General features: G+C 42.7%; 3 protein-coding genes across 5 annotated transcripts; all 3 read right to left on the reverse strand.

The window, feature by feature from the left end:
- Nucleotides 1–4,270: 4,270 nt before the first annotated feature.
- Nucleotides 4,271–7,552, reverse strand: dynll2a (dynein, light chain, LC8-type 2a). The gene is made up of 3 exons (XM_068715583.1): nt 7,360–7,552; nt 6,636–6,789; nt 4,271–6,083 (listed from the first exon to the last, which is right to left on the reverse strand). The coding sequence occupies exons 2-3, from the start codon at nt 6,765–6,767 to the stop codon at nt 5,946–5,948; spliced, it is 270 nt and encodes an 89-aa protein (XP_068571684.1). The 5' UTR covers nt 6,768–6,789; nt 7,360–7,552; the 3' UTR covers nt 4,271–5,945.
- A 541-nt stretch (nt 7,553–8,093) lies between these two features.
- srsf1a (serine and arginine rich splicing factor 1a) lies at nt 8,094–13,199 on the reverse strand. Of its 3 annotated transcripts, XM_068715581.1 has the most exons (6): nt 12,526–13,199; nt 11,714–11,892; nt 9,896–10,068; nt 9,261–9,714; nt 8,972–9,083; nt 8,094–8,517 (listed from the first exon to the last, which is right to left on the reverse strand). In XM_068715581.1, exons 1-4 carry the CDS (start codon nt 12,711–12,713, stop codon nt 9,517–9,519), a joined length of 738 nt encoding a protein of 245 aa, XP_068571682.1. In that variant the 5' UTR covers nt 12,714–13,199; the 3' UTR covers nt 8,094–8,517; nt 8,972–9,083; nt 9,261–9,516. The 3 variants fall into 3 exon arrangements, with proteins under 3 accessions (XP_068571682.1, XP_068571676.1, XP_068571683.1); XM_068715575.1 differs by having other exon boundaries at nt 8,972–9,714; XM_068715582.1 differs by lacking the exons at nt 8,094–8,517; nt 8,972–9,083 and having other exon boundaries at nt 9,598–9,761.
- Nucleotides 13,200–14,120: 921 nt separating this feature from the next.
- Nucleotides 14,121–17,580, reverse strand: aldoca (aldolase C, fructose-bisphosphate, a). Its single transcript, XM_068715584.1, has 9 exons — nt 17,500–17,580; nt 16,774–16,910; nt 16,475–16,686; nt 16,263–16,317; nt 15,996–16,156; nt 15,826–15,909; nt 15,538–15,712; nt 15,220–15,419; nt 14,121–15,112 (listed from the first exon to the last, which is right to left on the reverse strand). The coding sequence occupies exons 2-9, from the start codon at nt 16,883–16,885 to the stop codon at nt 15,020–15,022; spliced, it is 1,092 nt and encodes a 363-aa protein (XP_068571685.1). The 5' UTR covers nt 16,886–16,910; nt 17,500–17,580; the 3' UTR covers nt 14,121–15,019.
- Between the last annotated feature and the right edge of the window lie 1,268 nt (nt 17,581–18,848).

Genomic DNA, 18,848 nt, shown 5'->3' on the forward strand with positions numbered 1-18,848 from the left:
AAAAAAAAATTCCAAGTCCAAAGGTAGAAATACAAGCTCTATGTTCATGGCAACATATCTACAGTAATATGAGCTGTGCAAAAATGTTTTTCACTATAACGTTGATGGAACTACTTTTCCTGAGCCAAACAAGCACAGCAGTTTAATTGGAATATTCCTTCATCCTTATTTCTCACTCATAAAATGAAAAAAAAAAAAATTCCAAGACATGTTAATTTGTGAACGCATCTAATTTGTTGACTGATTATGAGGTTTGTGGCCTTTCACGTGGAAATGAAAAAAAAAAGAAGAGAAAAATGTTTGATATGCAAATATACTGTCGAACTGAGCTGTCAGTGACTGACGCCAGAGAACACACACAATAACTGTCCCGTAAGCGTTACAAGCTAAATCAAAGCGTTGCTAGATTCTTCTTTGTGTTCAATTAATCGAGCATTCAGCTGGATTTCTTCTGCAAAATATTGTGATGATTGTGATTCAATAACAATGACTCACTGTAGCCGTAATTCTAATTTCAAGCCTGATTGCTTTAGAAAGCATTGTGACGCTTTTCATGTCAAACACTGATCCCTCTGGCTCCCACGATCACATCACAACAGACAGAAATCTGTTGTAAAGAGAAATGTTTCCCTCTTGTGGTCAAAATGTGGAAGTGCGTATATATATATATGTGTGTATATACAGTATGTGTGATTTATCTATATATATATACACACATGAAATCGAATGATTTATATATGATAAATATTATATACAAATCATGTGATTTCATGTTTCTTCTGCCTCATATCGTTACGGTTAGGTGATGAATATTACACACATTCTACAGTATTCCCATGTTGTACCTGAAGTCTGCATCTTCCAATGGAAATCAGCATTGAACAGAGGAAGCACGGAAGTGTTCTTTGTCATATCTCCATTTTTTTCCCCCCCATGTGTGCTGTATGTCAATATATGTCCTTGGAAAAAGAAATAGCTCCTGATGCGTTTGTGAGTGAAAAAAGGAATTTCACACCATGATGTGTTCAAAGTTGATTCCCCCTGACAATAACATGTACTTCAACCTACACACCATGGCATCGTGGCGCTCCATGTTGCTGCAATTAACATATTAATGTGGCACCTTTCGGTGTTTTTATCGACATCCCTGATGTTCGAGTCTGAGTCATTTGCCTCCTTGTAATGCCGGTCGGTGTTAAGTCCGCCCACTGGTCATCTCACAGACTATGAGGCATCTGCAGAGCACATGCATTCACCACATCAATGAGAGCGAACAAAGCAGGAGGGTATTTCTGGCCTGAGCCAACACAACAGTGTGTTTTTGGTGCAATTCAGGTTATTCAAATGTTTTTGTTTTTTTTTTTCAGACCGAGCATGTGAGAAACTACAGAGGAGTGTGAGAGCACAAGGATAAAAATATATTGCAATAAAAGGACCTTTGGATGTCTCAGTGTGATGGGAATTGAACAGTATGTGACAAGCTGGATTTGCTTTTACACCATAATAAAGTTAAAAACAGAAAATTATAATTTCCACTGAACAAATCAGGAACTGCTAATCAACAATCTGATTAATCTCAGTCGGTTGTAAATGTCAAGGCCAGAGTCCAGAAGCATACACTGAATTTATTATCATCTAAATGATCCAACTTTATGTTGAAACCTGGCATTTCTTCGCCCAGTCAAGTGTTTGTGTGATCTACATGTGAATGTGCTCTGACCATGAATTACAGCTCCGTGTGGGAAGATGGATGAAGGCAGCCAGAGGCTACAGTATGAAAGAGAAGCAGGCAGGTGTGTGTGTGTGTGTGTGTGTGTGTGTGTGTGTCTTCAAAACCACGTAGATGCGGGAACCGCAAAAAAGAGTTTCTAATATTTAGGCAAAGTGTTCCCGTTAAGTCCAACAACGTGTCTCATTTCACCCACTTTGACCTCAGTCTGTCTCTAGAAATTATTCATTAGTCACTTGTCCTTTAATTTGTCAGCTCTACTGGCCCGACATGCTCTTGTTCCTGCAGATTTCCACTGACGGACGTCACATAACTTCAGCACAAACTCAAGGCATGACGCACTCTACTCACGCTGATTATTGTCATTCAAAAAAACCAACTGCTGCGACACAGAAACTGAACAAAACGTCTCAGATGATGCTCATGTTGTATGCTGTACTGAAGGAAAAACATAAACTCCGTCATGTTTCCTTTAATTGCATCGCATTGAAATGTACACCATTACATCAGCCCTGATCCCGACACACAATCTCTGGATTGAAACTGAGGCCCCCGCTTGTCTGTTTGTCGTCTGCAGCCATGTCGACACAGATTTTGATGGCAGCCAAACAGCACCGGCTCTGCTCACAGAGTTCACCCTGACTGGAGGTTTGTTTATCTGTCAAATCAGCTGATGTAGTATTCAAACATGGCTCTGGGTGGCACATTGTCGGACACCACTAGTAAACAATTTCTACCAGGATCGGGACGATGCAACGGAGACGCAAAACTAGTATTGATTTGTCTGAATGTGGCTGATAATTCTAATATGTAACGATCTGGACTTAAAGTTGTATTCCTTTAATGTAGTATTTTACTTCCATAATGTTTAGGGTTTGCAGGAGAGATAATATAGAAGGAACGGTGATAGTTTTATTCTCCACAGGCTTAGATATTCTGACTTTTACATGCTACTTATGGGTCTAGTAGAAAATAGTTGGATCCTACATTTCCCACAATGCAACATAAAAGCATCTTTTTGTTAGACCCTTCCTGCCTGGTAAACACCAATATTCTTCACTTTTATTTAACTCCAAACCCCTGGTTTAGACTTGCAGGCCTTCTGTCGCAACTCACCATCAGAGTGATTTTATAGATTCTATAATATTTTTATTTTGTATTTTATGTTGCGGTTCATGCTCAGCACCATAATTCCTCGTCCGCTAACTAGACAGGCAATCATCAGGGCTTTTTGTTAGTCAGTGCTCCGCATGAAGCAACGAATGTTACATTTAAATCCGTGGAGTATCCCTTTAAGAAATCACTCAAAATACGGGAATTAAAAACAAAGAGAAGAGACTTGAACGCAGCATCAGTGCATCACACAGATGAGTGGCGAGCAGCCAAGTGTTTTTCGGCGAGCCATATGGGTAGCCAGCACAACAGTACAGCGGCTGATGTCACGGTTACGCGCTCCTCGTCTCTGAGTGAAGGTCTCACACACTTGTTGCTATGGACTGTTTTTCACACCAGAGCACTTGAGCTACAGTTAGTCAGAGTAAACATGAATCCAACACTACAAACTTACTTTGTGCCCTGCAGCTGTCACGCATGAACACTGAAACCTACGTGGCGTGTTCATCTGTTTATCATCCATTTTGATCATTATGGATCACTGTTGTGGCATTTTGTTGCCCATTGTGTCTGGATTTATTTTAGAGTTGGCATAAAATGCATCCGGACAACTAGTGGAAGCCATGATGGCAGCATTTTGTATTAGAAGGGTATGTCTCAAGGCCTGTTTAGAAGTGCAGAAGAGTAACCTATCACCTGTGCATTTGAGGAACCATCGGCTCTCAGTCATGGCTTCAATAGTCCAAAACTTGAAAGATGTTAGTATATTAAAAAAAAAGATAAAATATGTTGAATCTCACATTAGAGAAGCTAGAATGGTCAGTTGTTACAATGTTTGCTTTAAGGTAGACGTAAAGTGACACAGTGCAACAACTGAAAAAGGAAATGACAAATGAAAAGTTGAATTCATAAGAAATCAGGAAATACAAATGGGCCCGACAAAGTTTGAAAAGATCTGTGTAAATAAACTGACTTGATTTAGGATGGTTCCGTTCCGCCAGATTAGCAGGTGCTAGCATAGCATAGTTGTTGAAAGTAGCTGCTGTTTAGCAAAAGTTACACACCGTCGCTTTAAAGGACTGATTTGACATTTTTGGAAATAACGTTAAAGACGAGGAGATCGACGTCACTTATGTCTCTACAGTAAATATGAACGGTTAGTCTAGCTCAGCATAACGATTTGAAACGGGGAAAAAAAGCTAGCCTGGCTCCGCGCCTCTTAAGCTCACTAGTTAATTAGTCACATTTAGTTTTTATGTCTCTAGCTGTTTGTCAATTTCTGTGCTAAGCTAAGCTAACTAGCTGCAGCAGGTGCTAGCTTCATATTCACATTTAAGTGGCGTATATATATATATATATATATATATATATATATATATATATGGGGACGAATAAGGGACAATGACAAAAAAAAAGGCCACTCTGTAATAAGTCAACAATTATTATTTTTTTATTTTATCGAGTTTATACGATTTTGGTTCTGTAGCAACCTACTGGGTAACTCTAATGAAGTGCAATTGTACTCAAGCCGGTTACAGTTGAGAGCAATGACAGGCACACGTTTTGTGCAAATTTAACAGCATTGGAACGGCTCCTACATATACACAGCAAAAATACATGCCAGAGGAAAACAATACTAAATCAGTTTACATTGACAACAGTTAGGAAGACTTCCCTCGATGTCAATCCAATCTAACACTTGAGATACACATTTTACCCATTGTTGGATTATGGGAGTTAGCGACTGAAAACATCGTCTTTACACACAGTTAACCAACTCAGTGGACTAAATCCTTCCAACCTGCCCTCTTACAGAATCCAAACATGCATTGCCCTCGCAAATTAATTACGCTGACATGACAAAAAGGAACCCCCCCCCCCCCCCCCCCCCCAAATCAGTTGCGCAAGACAAGAGATACGCCTCCTTCCAGTTGCTTTAAGAAGCACTCTTAACTGTGTCGTATTTCCTGCATGTCTGGCAGTACACAAAAGAAAAATTTAAAACAAATGAAATTTAAAATGTTATGGTAAATGCAACTTGAAAGTATCACAAGCCACACGTGACGACACGACCATCTGAAACACACGGGCGTTGGTGGCATCGGTGGAGTTGACTGCAGATGTTGTTTTTATCTAAATCCTAAAGCTCGGTCCGATATCTACATACTCACAAGTTAAATAAGGATCCAGCTTCAAGGTGAGCTTAGGTTTGTGTTTGATGACAGTTAAAGAAATTGTGTTTATTATCCTCCAAACATGCAGAAACACAGGATTACAAGAATAAAATCTAGGTAGATGGAATGGAAGCTTTTGGTGACCAGTCTGCAGTGTTGTTACTCGGACATTACAGGCTTAAGGTCTGCATTTGTGAGCTTCCTTTGCTCCGTTCGTCCCTCACAGTGAAAACTAAACACCCCTGGAAATGTGTGCACTGGCTCGAGTTAGGTTCCAAAATGTCAAGTTGGTCAGATGTTGTGACATCTTTGTCTGAAATTCGTTCGATGTTATTTTAAATCCTAATTGAAAACATTAAAAAGACAACATAATTCCTTTAAATGAGTAAAATAGCAGTAACAAACTGAACCCATGCTGTTTGTTTACGTGGAAACCAAAGGAAGGCCGAGAAATAACTCACCATGTGAAGACTATTTGGCCCCATTGTTCAACTTCTTTTCACGATCACACGTTAATATCTTGATAATGAATTGTTAAACTGGTGCACGCAGTACGATTTTACCATCTAAACCGACAGATGGAGTCTCACAACAGGGTCTGGCGATGCCACTTGTGAAGGAAAGCAGATGCACCACTACATTCTACAGCTTTCCTTTATTATACAATCAAGGGCCACGTTGAAATCTTTTACAACCTAGAATTTAACAGCATCAACAAAAACTACTTCAGTTGCATTCAAATGGCAACTATCGAAAAGTAAACTTACTGTAACATACATATTAAATAGTGTATAGTCCATGCAATTGCGCACGGCCGGGTTTGCATCATTATGGTATGTCGTTATTAGTGTATGGGAGACATCAGCCACCAGTGCATTTTCCGATCTAGGTTCAGGGAGCAAACCTCCTCAACACCCATCGGAAACTTCTCAGCCAGACTTGAAGAGCAAGATGGCCACTTGGCCCAAGTAGAAGTAAATGAAATGCTTCGTCTCGTGGGTGACGTAGCTGCCGAAGTTCCTCCCGACGATGCAGTGCCAGGTGGGGTTATACTTCTTGTCAAACTCCTGGAAAAGGTCCGAAGAAAAACCATTAGTGTAAACCCCCCGAAAAAATGAAATAACAATGGCTGCAATCTACAAATCCTGGCTTGCATATCACGATCAAGGACGTAGGCAACCATTGAGGATATTGAGGTAGTGGTTATTTTCATTGGCTGCTTATTTTCTCTATTAATTTATTTTATGTAAACATGTCCCTTATAATTCCCCACAGCCCGGAGAGGAATCTTCAAAACTGCTTGTTACCCCCAAATTATATCAATAAAATAAGACCAGTACAAATACTTGAGTGTGATACGTGTGCGTGCGTGCGTGCGTGTGTGTGTGTGTGTGTATGTATGCGTGCGTGCGTAAGGAGGGGGGGGGGGGGGGGGGGGGGGGGGGCTTGTGAACTCCTGATAAAAAAAATCCTGGCTACGGCCCTGATCACAAGCGCCTCGTCTCCACATTGATACAAAAATAGACGTGGGAATAAAATCGGGCTCTGAATGTGCGGCTCATGTGTGCCAGTGATGTAAGCGTACGGAGGAGCCGTCCATGCTGCCGGCCCTCTCTCACCTTCTTGATGTAGGCTGCTATGTCCTTCTCTATGTTGTACTTCTCCATGGCCTGGGTGGCACAGTCCACCGCGTCCTGCTGCATGTCCTCGGACATGTCTGCGTTCTTGATCACAGCTTTCCTGTCAGTCATGGTTGAGGATGAGGATGCCTGCCTGAGGAAGAAATAAAAAAAAAAAGGAGCCTGTTCACTGCACTGGAAATTAAAAACCGCACGTGGGGCGATGATGGGGACAGTTTAGGCCAGCCGGATCATCGCAAAAAAACACCAAAAAAAACACCAATCATACGCAGAAGAACGGCCGTTTTGACACCGTGTTTTTTTTCCTCCAACCCCCAACATGTGCACTGATTCATCATCGGAACTTGCGCTCGTGTGTTGTGTCGTAACGATGACTTGGGTGTTGCATAGATTGGCTGCGAAACTTGATACAGGTGGAGTTATATTACTTGGCAAAATCACTTTCCGATAAAAGCAGCTCGTGCATCAGGAGACCAGAAGTATCAAGATGTATCTGATTACTTATGTGCTCAGGCAAAAAAATATATATATATATATTTATATACCTGCTGTTATCCATGGCAGCACGGTCTGCATCATGCCAGTCGAAATACAGTAATCCATACAGTAGAAAAGAAGCTCAACATCACAAGAGAAACTCGAATCAGAAATGTGTCATGACATGCAAGTCAGTCTTTTTCACAAAAAAGAATCTGCCACTCACCTTTTCTTGAGCCGAATGAAAACAATTATTCCCCAAAATAAATATGTATTTCACCAAGCCAGAGTAGGGAGGGGGGGGGGTGTGGAGGTTTAGATGATGCTGCGGCTAATTGCTTTTTAAAGATTTACACAATAAGCATGTAGGTAGGTTGGCTCTCTGTGCTGCGCTCCAACAGCTCCCCGCCCCTCTGCTGCATGCTGCACGCTGCCATTGGCTGAGCTGCAGCCTCCCCGTTGTGTTGCAAGCGTTTTTCTCCAGCTCCTGTCTGCCGGCATCTTATTTCATCCCACAATGCATCATTCACAGTATACACCAGCGACTGTGGGCTAGAGAGGAAACGAGACCTCGGTGAGGAGCAGGTATCGCTTGGCTCGTGTGTAAAGAGGGGTTTTCATCAGCTGTCGTCGCAGATGAGACACTGGAGCTTTGGACGCTGAACATGTGGACTGCTGCTACCAGCGTTGGTCTCTTCTCGATCATATTTGAAAGTGATGCTTTTATGCAAATTAGCGTCCTCATTTTCTGCTGTTGGTGTCAGTTTTACCAATATATATCGTCTCTTAATTTCTTCTTAAAGATAATAAAGTGGTTATGAATGGCGGAAGGAATGTGCTGGGCTATAGTTACCAACTATATACTATAGAATATAGTTGGTAACTATTATGTTAAGGAAGAAGCTTTAAAATGATTAATACGTCGACATTTGGGTTTCAAATAAAAACAAAAACAAAGTATTCTCGTTTGAAAGTGTTTTATTGAAAATGCTAAGAGAAAAAGCAAGATTAAGCAAAATAAAACATACAAACTACTCCCACATGAAACCCCCTCCCAACCTCCCCAATTTTTAATTCCTTCATACCAGGCATCTACGACTCCATCCTTTGATCCAACTTCCTGGTCCTCAGTTTCGTTTTCTTGTAAAATAAAGCCATTACCAATGAAAAACTTTAAATAGGCATTGGGGGGCCTAATGGGGAAAAAAAAAAAAAAAAAGTTGCTCTGGGACTCCTGTTAATTAGTTCTGAAATCAAACTCATTTGAATCCTGGAAAAAACGGATCCCGTTCCGAGCATCCATCCTTGCCTATCCCTGTCCTAATCGATCCACTCATCCAGCTCCAAGGATTGGGATCCACTGAGCCACTCCTCCAATCAAAACCTTGAAATACCAGGAAGAAAATCAGAGGCAGACTGTTAGAATAAAATGTCAAAATTTTTGGGCCTAATTTTTCCATTTTTGTGCACTCATGTCAGATCAAGAAAGAAAAGAAAAGAAAAAACGCCACCGAGCACAAAAACTGTAGCTCCCTGAAGTTAAAACATTTTAACCAATGAGGACATTTTAAAAGTTAAAAGTGGGACGTTTTTTGCAACAAAGTGATTCAGATTTTTTACATTTGACAGCATAGATGTTACACTTACATCACAACACTTGATCTAGGACTGCTTATTCTGACACAAGCCAGAGTAGCAAGTTAAAAATAGTATATATATATATATATATATATATGTATATATATAAAACAAAGTACAGCACATATGGCTTTATTAAATATGACATGCATGATATGGCAACCGATCAAAACGTTCAATTTATGGAATATGAAGCATACCATTGCCCCGACCTGATTGCTCCTCAATTAGATGTCCTATCCTGACCATACAAATGACATGTGCTCCACAATGGTTTTATTCCAAATCACTTTAATCCTTCTCTTCAGATGTCTAAGAGGAAGACACAAGGGTAAAATACAGTTAAGCATTGGGCTCCCTGTCCGAACAGCCCCCCCCCCACATATCCAATGAGAGAAGCTCTGTGTGTGTTTTTTAAAAAACAAACAAAATCAAAACTCAATTGTCAATACTTGCAAAAACATCGAGTGCAGATTAAAACAACTCAACGTTTTTGAAGTTCCACACAGCACAATTCCTCATGTTGCAAAAACTGAGAGGACAGAGAGAGGAGGAGAAAACAAAAAGGACAAAGCAGCTGGGGGGGGGGGAGAGGAGGGGAGGAGGGACATCTACATACCAAGATCATCCACAAGGACATCGGGACATGAAATGCAAAAATTAAAATCAATTGCCGACATCTGGAGAAACTCAAAAGGAGGTAAAAACAGGAGGGTATACATCAAAAAAGGGTCAAAACATCGGTTTAAGAACGGGAGCGAGAGCGGCTGTGGCGAGGCGAGTAGCGGGGCGATCCTCGGCCTCGGCAGCGGGAGTTGCTGCGGCTGCGGCTGGCGCTGCGACTGCGGCTCCTGCTCCGGCTGCCACGGCTGCGGGAGCGTGATCTTCCGTAACTCGGGCTGCGGGGACCGTCTAATTTCACACGAATGTAAGCAGTCTCTCCCTGGCGGACACAAGAGAACTTGACATTGAAAAGGCAACACTCCGGGCCTACGGTGGGGAAAAACCATAGATGGGAAATGAGGGCCAGGTGGTGCTTCAAACGTGTAGCATGTCTTGACGTACTCACCTGGACACGGCAAAGACACATTGTCCATGAGAGTGAATCAAATCAGTACACATACCTCATGGGAGCGGAATTTGGTGTTGTCCAGCTTTCGAACGGCATAGGTCATGTCTTCTTTGCGCACAAACTCTACAACCCCGGTTCCGTCTCTGAAGACGTCGGCGTAGCACACGTCGCCCGCTTCACGCATGTGGTCCTTCAGGTCCTGCCAGCTGCCACTCTGAGGGAGTCCTGAAACGTTATCCAAAGTCACGTCAGCTGACGCACGGTGAACTGTCCAGCTCGGTTCACGTGCGAAAAAACCTCAACACGTCAGAATTACACAACTTCTTTGTTTCCCCAGAAGCTGCAAGATTTAGTGACACGTCAGCATTGCGATTCATTCAATTGAGACCAACTGCAGTTGAAAGAAGACATGTTAATATGCAGTTAATAACAGGTTGACAACAGATTCCTGGTGCATTTACCACGGGTCTCTAAACAGCCCGATCAGACAATGCAACACACGACACAAGTTCTTCACATCACTGACACGGCTTCACCAGAGCTGTGTCTCTAAAGCCCTTTTTGAACCGTGTGTTCAAGGCCAGAACAGGGGGCATTGTTGGCGCATGCAAGGCCAAGTTGCAAAAACAAAGCTGTACACTTCATGTCGCCATACTATCTAAAATCCCAACTGGAGCGGCATTGTGCCGGATCTGTTTGGTTCAGTGTAAAAAAAGAAAAAAAATTATACTTTCTCATATCTTAGTTGTAATATACAATGTTGTTAAGAGCAGTTAAAATAAATAATGCCAGGCTGATGAATGGATAGACCCTGTGATCAGATAAGGCCTCCAGCGATCGGCCCCAAAAGTAAAAAAAAAAAAAATGAGCAGCCTTATCAGTTATAGTTATATGTTCATGTTGATCAATGACGCATTGCTCTCGTCTACAAATCACATTAACGAGCATGACGTTGTGGAGATTATGAATTTAGCTTTACGGTCACAACAGAATGCGAGGACACGTTGGTGTACATTTTCAGCGGTACTATTGGTGCTGCACAGTATACCGATACTAGTTACATATATCAATACTACATCGTTTAAACCGTACAACATCCCGTCTCATTAGTATCGTCAATATGCAACAGCGGAGCTCTGCCTCCACTTGCTGCTGGCGTACTTCTGTACGCCAGCAGCAAGTTCAGAAACTCATCACTGAAGCTTTGGCTTCAGCTTTACTTTTTCCTCCATTCTTACCTTTCACAATAAAAGCCCTGGACGTATATATTGCATCGCTGCATTAACTTCATTTAGAGCATTTCCGTAAGAAGTAACATGACAAAACAGCTTACAATTCTGCAAGGATTTTACTTATTAGAAATGTAACATGTGAGGGTGGAGGGATGTAAACATACAGCTGATCTAAATTAAGAAATAATAATAATGCATGAACACACTATGCTACAACACATCAGTCCTGTCTTCAGTATCGAGATACTACAGACAGGTAGCATATCAGAGGCATACCTCTGGTATCATGACAGCATAATAAATACACACGTAGCAATTACCACACAGGTAACATCCCATCGCTTTACAATTGCCTCCCTGGATTAACAACACGCCTAATCTATATATTAACAATGCATGCACCAAATGAATGAAGATGACTGTTCTGATAATACATTTATGACTTTAACACGTGTAACAAACTGGAGCTCAACTTTTAACAAAAGTTTGTTAGGTTTGGGATCCAACCTCTCAAACTTCAAACAAGGCCGACTCCTCGGCTGTTACTTTGACTTCAGAGGCATTCAGCAAGCCGCCCTTCAGACCGCGGATTCTATAACGACTTCTCCGTGATATGAGCCATTTAAATGCCTACTTACCCGACACTATGACCCTGTACTCGGAGCGTCTGGACGGAGGCCCGTATCTTCCTCTGGGAGCTCCACCGATCCCACCGAAGCCGCCTCTCGAGCCCCTGCCGCTCCGAGGAAACTCCACGCGCAGCCGATAGCCGTCATAGTCGTAACCGTCTCGCCCATAGACCGCGTCATCGGCGTCCCTGATAACGAAAACGGTCCAGTTTAAAAACACAACACGCACGGAGGGCGGACAGCTAAGTTTGACACACACATACTTAGACGGGGTCAGCCATGCTAGCGGCTAACGTTAGTTCGGTCCGGTTTACGGTTGCTAAATCCGCCGTGCAGACGTGCACGGCAATACAGTCATTTTGCCTCCATTTGTGCTAAGACAAAACACAATGTCATTTGTTATTCGTTCGCTAAGAAGAAGAAGAAGAAGAAGAAGAAGAAGAAGAAGAAGAAAAAAAGCACCCCACATTAAATATTACTCCATGAAGCGTAGCGTAAATGTAGGAGTGCATTGACTTGACCTACTAACCAGGAACAATGCAGAGTGTTTAGTGTATCCTTAACTGTATTGACATATCGTTAAGGACGCAGTGCAAACACGGGCACTAGCGAAGTGTTTCGGGCTCGGGAGCAAACGTTGGACCTCGATTAGAAACACACACACACACACACACACACACACACACACACACACTCGAAACCGGAACAGCACACACCACGTCAGGAAACATGGTACAGTAGAGTCCCGGGAATAGTCTGAGCCCGCGTTAGCACAGGAGTGTGTTAGCCACACAATGGGGCTGGCCTAAATAGCACCTTACCTGGGGTCTTCGAACTCAATGAAGGCGAAAGGCGGCCCTCCCCTCCGGTTCTTCAGATCGATATCTCGAATCGTCCCGTATTTGTAGAACACGTCTTCCACGTCTTTTGTGCGAATGTCGGGTGGGAGATTCCCCACATAAATCCTGCAGTCGTTGTTCCCGGCGGGGCCTCGTACAACACCCGACATCGCAGCGCACGATAGCTCGCTAACTCAACCTAACGGTTCGTTAGCAAGAGATCCTGCAGGGTCGGCGGAGCCACACGGAGATCAGACTCCAGCCACGCGCAAGTGTGTCGAGCAGAGAGGAGACAGCAATCAAAAAGCGCAGTTGTACTCTGCAACCTGAAGGGTATTAAGTGGGGCGACAGCACTTTCAATGAGGCGACCACTACTCCTGTGTTGTTCCTCAGGACCCGCGCTCCTTTACAGAAGCTTTCATGAATACCGGAAACACCACCGCCAGCGCGTTACACATCCGCCTTACGAAATAGTCCGCGAAAAGGATCAGGTGTAGTGATGACCACCAATCATTTATTTGACAGTAACGAAACAACGTGTAACTAATAGAATGATGGTCCACTTTAACTATTTGTATGTATTCATTGGTTTATTAAAAGGAACAGTGCACATTAATAAGAATTGCGGTAAAAAAAAAAAAAAATTCCTTTAGTCCACACATGTCAAACTCGGCCCGCCACGTCAGTTTATGTGGCCCACTAATCCACCATACAAAAAATATAAATGTTATCAGTTAGAGTTGATAATAAAAAATATCCCCATAGTCGAAATTATGAGACAGAAAATCGAAATTATGAGAAAGTCATAATTATGACTTAATTTCATAATTTTGGGATCCGTTACACCACTATTATTCACTCAAGGCAACAACATGTTGTCTGTGTGCCGACATTAAACAAACATAAAATCGTCTAAGAATTAAAAGACAAGATTAATATTAACATTGTTTACCGGTATTATAATTGAATTAACAGAGAGTTGTAAACTACTTCATGTTTTCTTTGTGATTGTGAATCACTGGTTCATGTGTTGAATACATGAAGCTGGACAGAATCTATGTATCGACACTTTGAAGATGCAAAATGTCTCTGAATAACTGCAGGTAGTCGCTGATCAATATATCAATACTCTTATCGGTTCTTTTTGATTATTTTGTGAGAAAATTAAAGATAACTAATGAAAAAAGAATCAACATTGCTTTATTATTCACATGTAAACAAATAGTGTTAAACAGCAACAGCAGAAATGTTTCAATAACTCACTATTGTATACAATATGCAAGGACCTTGTTTTTTTTCTCTGCTCTGTTCTGCTTTGTTTGTTTAGTCTCTCTCTCTCTCTCTCTCTTTCCCTCTCTCTCTCTCTCTCTCTCTCTCCCTCTCTCTCTCTCTCTCTCTCTCTCTCCCTCCCTCTCGTCCTCTCTCTCTCTCTCTCTCTCTCTCTCTCTCTCTCTCCCTCCCTCTCGTCCTCTCTCCCTCTCTCTCTCTCTCTCTCTCCCTCTATCTCTCTGTCTCTCTCTCTCTCTCTCCCTCTCTCGTCCTCTCTCTCCCTCTTCCCCCCCCCTCTCTCTCTCTCTCTCTCTCTCTATCTCTCTCTCTCTCTCTCTCTCTCTCTCCCTCTCTCCCTCTGGATTACTTTGTCTCCAGAGATTACAGTCATTACAGCTCTTTGGTTTTTGGGACATAATGTGCAATATCATGGACATTATCATTCAACATTTTGAATTAACCATATGCACTTATTTGTACTAATTTGACCTCACATATTGTATATTTTGGATTTTATGGATTTACCATACCTGTTTTTTTCATATTTATTTATTTGCAAAAGTAATGATGTTTCATATTTGTCCTACTTGGTACTGCAACTGCTGCAAAATAAATTCCCTCAGGAAAAAAAAAAAAGTTATGACTTATCTTATGTGATATCTTTTTTATCAAGAGGACTAAAGAAGTATAACTATGGGACATATTCGGCCTGTTGTCAGTCACATAACCTTTGACTAACATAAAACAAAACACCCACACCAGCCTGAACCTGAACACTGCTTTATTGCTTGAATGCTTACATTTGAACTATATGTTTTTTACGTCAGAAATTCAGTAATTTTCACTATTTTTAATACCAACCAACATCATTGCTCAGCAGCCAATTTCCAATGTATTAATAACAGCAAATGGTTCGTTAGTATTTACGATACTAAGTAATAAATGCAAGATTTTAAAGCTTTAGTTATGGCACAGTCACAAGAGCATGTACATCCATAACAAAAGTAAAGCAAACATCTCGAATACATGCATCAGAAATATCCAAGGTCATGTTCTGATCGTCCTCCTTTGTCAAGGCAAGAAAACACGCTGTCACTTGTTTTTTTATGTAACATCGTCATGAGAGTCCTGAAATAACCTAATTAGCTACATTACAATTCCTCTTTGTTATGGTGCTGGAAGACAACACGACGCTTCTCAAAATACTCAGTATGCATGACAGGAGCCGTAGCTGCGCTGGCCAGACTCGCCGCAGTTATCACCAGCGGTGTACTTCCCCTGACACGCCAGACTGTTCGCCTGTGGACAGAGAAGTCATTAAACAAGCACATAAACGCCGAACAGGAAGCTAAACACAGGTTAGTGGTCAAGTTAGGGATCAGGATTGTGCAGGAAACAAGAGGTACCTCTGCTCTCTTGACGAACTGCTCGGTGGCGGCTTTCTCGTTCTCTTTATGTCCTCTCCAGGCTCTGAGTGCGGACGCCTGCAGGGCTCGGCCGAAGGAGAACGTTAGGATCCAGGGTTTGGCCAGAGGGCAGTTGTTGATGGCGTTGAGGTGGACAGAGGCCTCTTCTTCGCTCTGACCACCCGACAGAAAAGCCACTCCTGTGTGTGAACAAAATAATCTGGTTTTACTTTAATTTCGTTGCCGCAAGCTCCAAAACATATCTCTGTAAAAAAAAATCTCCACTCCAGACATGACAGCGCTCTGGGTCTGGGTCACCTGTGACCGCCGGGGGGACAGTGCGGCGCAAGGCGGTGACAGTCGCCATCGCAACCTCCTCTGGGCTGTACTTAGTGGAGCAGCTGTGTCCAGCGGTGACCATGTTGGGTTTGAGGAGAGTGCCTTCCAGGTACACGTGGTGGTCCGACATGGCCTTGTACACCGCAGTCAGGACCTGCAATGCACACATTGTTTCAGCAGACAGGTACTTCCCTTCCCTCTCTTGAAGTAACACCGTCACACACACACACACACCCATGCACATGTATGTAAGCGGTAGAAAGCCACCTTCTCGGTGATGTACTGGCTGCGTTTCAGGTCATGATCTCCATCAGGCAAAATCTCCGGCTCTATGATGGGCACAATGCCATGCTGTGCCGAGAAAAAGGAAAGACTATCACACCGACACATCTGCATCATGAACATAGACATTGGTTTACACACTGTTGGCTTCTGACCTGCTGGCAGATGCTGGAGTAGCGCGCGAGAACATTCGCATTTTCCGCGACGGCCAGTTGAGACGGGTTGGCGTCACTGATTTTAAGCACACAGCGCCACTTTGCAAAGACAGCGCCATCCTTTTTATACTGCGCACAGCGCTCTGACAGTCCATCCAGACCTGTGTAGGTTTAGAAAGGAGAGATGGTTTGTCTTGTAATATGCGTTCCTCTGGGGCGTTGTGAGCGATATCAGCAGAAAAAAGCCAAAATGTTTTGCTGTCTGACCCTGCGTGGTGGTTTCTCCGCAAGTTCCTGCCAGGGGGACGACACCCTTGTCAACCTGAGGAATAAGGCATGGAGACGTGATGTTAAAATTCTCACACTCAGAATGCATTGCCATGACGATACACATTCGATCAGATGATCAACCTATTCCCACAAGGGTTGGTACGATTTGACGCTCCACATTTATATAATTCGGAGCCAAACCGCCACACCTTGACGCCGACCATGATGCCTCTTTCCCTGATCATTTTGACGAAGGGAACGCTGTTGTCAGAGTGCTGGTACAGAGTCTCGTGGAAGAAGATGACCCCTCCAAGGCAGCCGTTGATGCGATCGTCTGCGCTGAAGAGAATCTGCCGGTACTGTCTGCGGTTCTCCTCCGTGTTCTCCACCCCGACCTGGGCCAGGCGCTTAGCCATGCTGCCTGCAGATAACGTATTAGATGTGAATACTGTGCCGCTCTTTGGACTGGATGGTCTTGGACTGTTGAGTGTGAAAGAGTGCTACAGACCCACAGATTCGTCTGCAGCCAGGATGCCCTTCCCTGGAGAAACTATGCGTAGAGCAGTCTCATGTAGCTCCCTCTTCTGCGCCTCGGAGAGTCTGGGGGACTGGTGCGTCATCCCGAGCGACTGATTGCCCTACAGCCTGATGTGATTGTATTATTCACACATTAATGACCAAACAATGACAAATAGTACCCATCTGGAAAGTTTGTTAAGACAAGAAATGTCTAAAGGTTCATCCACATGTGTTTCTCAAAATGATTTTGAGACAACAGTCCTTATTAGTGTTTTCTCAACTGGGTTGCAGTCTAATGAATGTACGTCAAATGAACTAAACCACTCACCAAACACATGTAAGATAATGAATGTTGTCTTTTTTGATCCCTAGAGGTAGATTCATCACATGTTAGAATAACACAAGAAAAAGACCAAAGAGGTCGGAAACAGATACAACAAGAGGCATACAAAGTTCAAATGTAAAATTGACTAAACCATTTTTTTTTATGGTGTATAAGATGAAGTGAAGTTTAGAGTTGCTGCACGTAAAAACACATCAGTTATCAGTAAACCTAACTTTAAATATTCTCAATCGGCCTCCTTGCAATTCACACCAACTTTCTAACAACTGCAAGTTTACAGTTAACAGCTTGAAGCGGGTGCAAAGAGATTTACTGAAGTCGGTGATATAAACCTAAATTAAAAAAAAGAAGAAGAGATGAGCAAGTTCTTACCTGACAGAAATGAAAAGCGTCTCGTCCACTGATGTGATGAACACTAAGTGGAGACTCTCAGTCAGCTCTGGTTTGTATCCAGCTCAAAGTGTGTCACGCCTCAGAAGCCGACACCCCTGGGCGGGGCTTGTACACCCGCCTCTGCCCCATATAAATCAGAAGATTTTTGATGAATCATTGTTCTATTTAAATAAAGACAAGTTGTTCTTTTTCTCCAGTCATGCAGATTATTGTTTTTCATGCTGATACGGCTGCTTTAGCATTTCTTCACTCCGTCTCAATCTAGTACTTGTAAACTTACATTGATGGTGTGTATATCTACGATTATTTTTATTGTGTTTTAACTATGTCAACTTACCCATGTTGGCTGATTGTAAAACAATGTATTCTGTCAGACCCCCCCCCCTCCCCTATAGCCAGCTAATTTAAGTGTTTAGCCATACCCCATAATGTGCTATTTTTATTCTAATTAGTAAAAATGTGCCCAGAGGAAGGTTTCAAGTCTCCTGGTAATTTGGTCTTCATCCTCGAATTCTCGGGGGTGTTTCGGTCTCAGAGCAATCCGTGCACTCTGTAACTTGGTCTTTTGTGAGCTTTAAACTGTAAAAAATGGGATGGAACGGCTTTCCGAAATAGAAATCATTTTCAGGTTCCAGTCAATGTAAAGGAACACAGTGGTATGGCCCAAATTAGACCAAAATGAGGTCAACTACATCATTTCCATTTTGATGAAGGACTTTTCGACTTGTTCCCCTCTCTTTGTCACACGGCTGTGTGAGCCGGTCATTTTATATACTGTGTCAGACAATACTTGTTTAAAAATGCCAACGCAGCGTAACAAAATGATGCGATCACATTTACATGAATTATGTTGCTCTGAATCATTGCAGTATAAGCTCAGGAAACTGCATGTTTTCTGTTGTGTGCTGTGCTACAAGGCGTAGGTGTTTAGTTTGACTCTAGTGGGACGGCTCGTCTGCATTTCAGGGGACTCCTCTCTTCATCATTGTGGGTCAGTGTGCCTCAGAAACTAGATATGGGTCATTGGACTGCCTGCCGCTATACAGCCACAACACAGACGCGGTGGACCCGTTTAAGACAAGGGCCTGAGAGGGAAGTCGATGTCAGGAGGCAGCGGGAGGAGGAGCCGGTGCACTCCCTTTCAGGAAGATTTAAATAGGTACGTGGCTGCAAGAAGTACAGCAATTATACATGGCTGTCTCCTCCGGGGCTCTGGATTTGTACCTAATTAAAAACATTTAATGATGATACTTTATCTGGTCCTCAATTTTCTGTCCTATTAAGTTTGTCCCCGATGGGTTTGTGAGCGCTCCTCTAAATAGATCGAG

The sequence above is a fragment of the Cebidichthys violaceus genome, unplaced genomic scaffold (genome assembly GCF_023349555.1).
Source record: "Cebidichthys violaceus isolate CVI_PGR_0920_01 unplaced genomic scaffold, fCebVio1.0.p SCAF_1, whole genome shotgun sequence".
Taxonomy (NCBI): Eukaryota; Metazoa; Chordata; class Actinopteri; order Perciformes; family Stichaeidae; genus Cebidichthys; species Cebidichthys violaceus.

What these genes read in the sequence shown, in the direction of transcription:
- aldoca (XM_068715584.1), bottom strand. Translation starts at nt 16,885, where the DNA reads ATGACGCACCAGTCCCCCAGACTCTCCGAGGCGCAGAAGAGGGAGCTA. An exon ending in GGCTGCAGACGAATCTGTGG is followed by an intron (nt 16,687 to 16,773) that starts GTCTGTAGCACT and finishes CGTTATCTGCAG; the next exon opens with GCAGCATGGCTAAGCGCCTG. An exon ending in AGTTCGTCAAGAGAGCAGAG is followed by an intron (nt 15,113 to 15,219) that starts GTACCTCTTGTT and finishes CTCTGTCCACAG; the next exon opens with GCGAACAGTCTGGCGTGTCA.
- dynll2a (XM_068715583.1), bottom strand. Translation starts at nt 6,767, where the DNA reads ATGACTGACAGGAAAGCTGTGATCAAGAACGCAGACATGTCCGAGGAC. An exon ending in TAGCAGCCTACATCAAGAAG is followed by an intron (nt 6,084 to 6,635) that starts GTGAGAGAGGGC and finishes GACCTTTTCCAG; the next exon opens with GAGTTTGACAAGAAGTATAA.
- srsf1a (XM_068715581.1), bottom strand. Translation starts at nt 12,713, where the DNA reads ATGTCGGGTGTTGTACGAGGCCCCGCCGGGAACAACGACTGCAGGATT. An exon ending in ATTGAGTTCGAAGACCCCAG is followed by an intron (nt 11,893 to 12,525) that starts GTAAGGTGCTAT and finishes TTTCGTTATCAG; the next exon opens with GGACGCCGATGACGCGGTCT. An exon ending in CCAAATTCCGCTCCCATGAG is followed by an intron (nt 9,715 to 9,895) that starts GTATGTGTACTG and finishes TGTGTCCGCCAG; the next exon opens with GGAGAGACTGCTTACATTCG.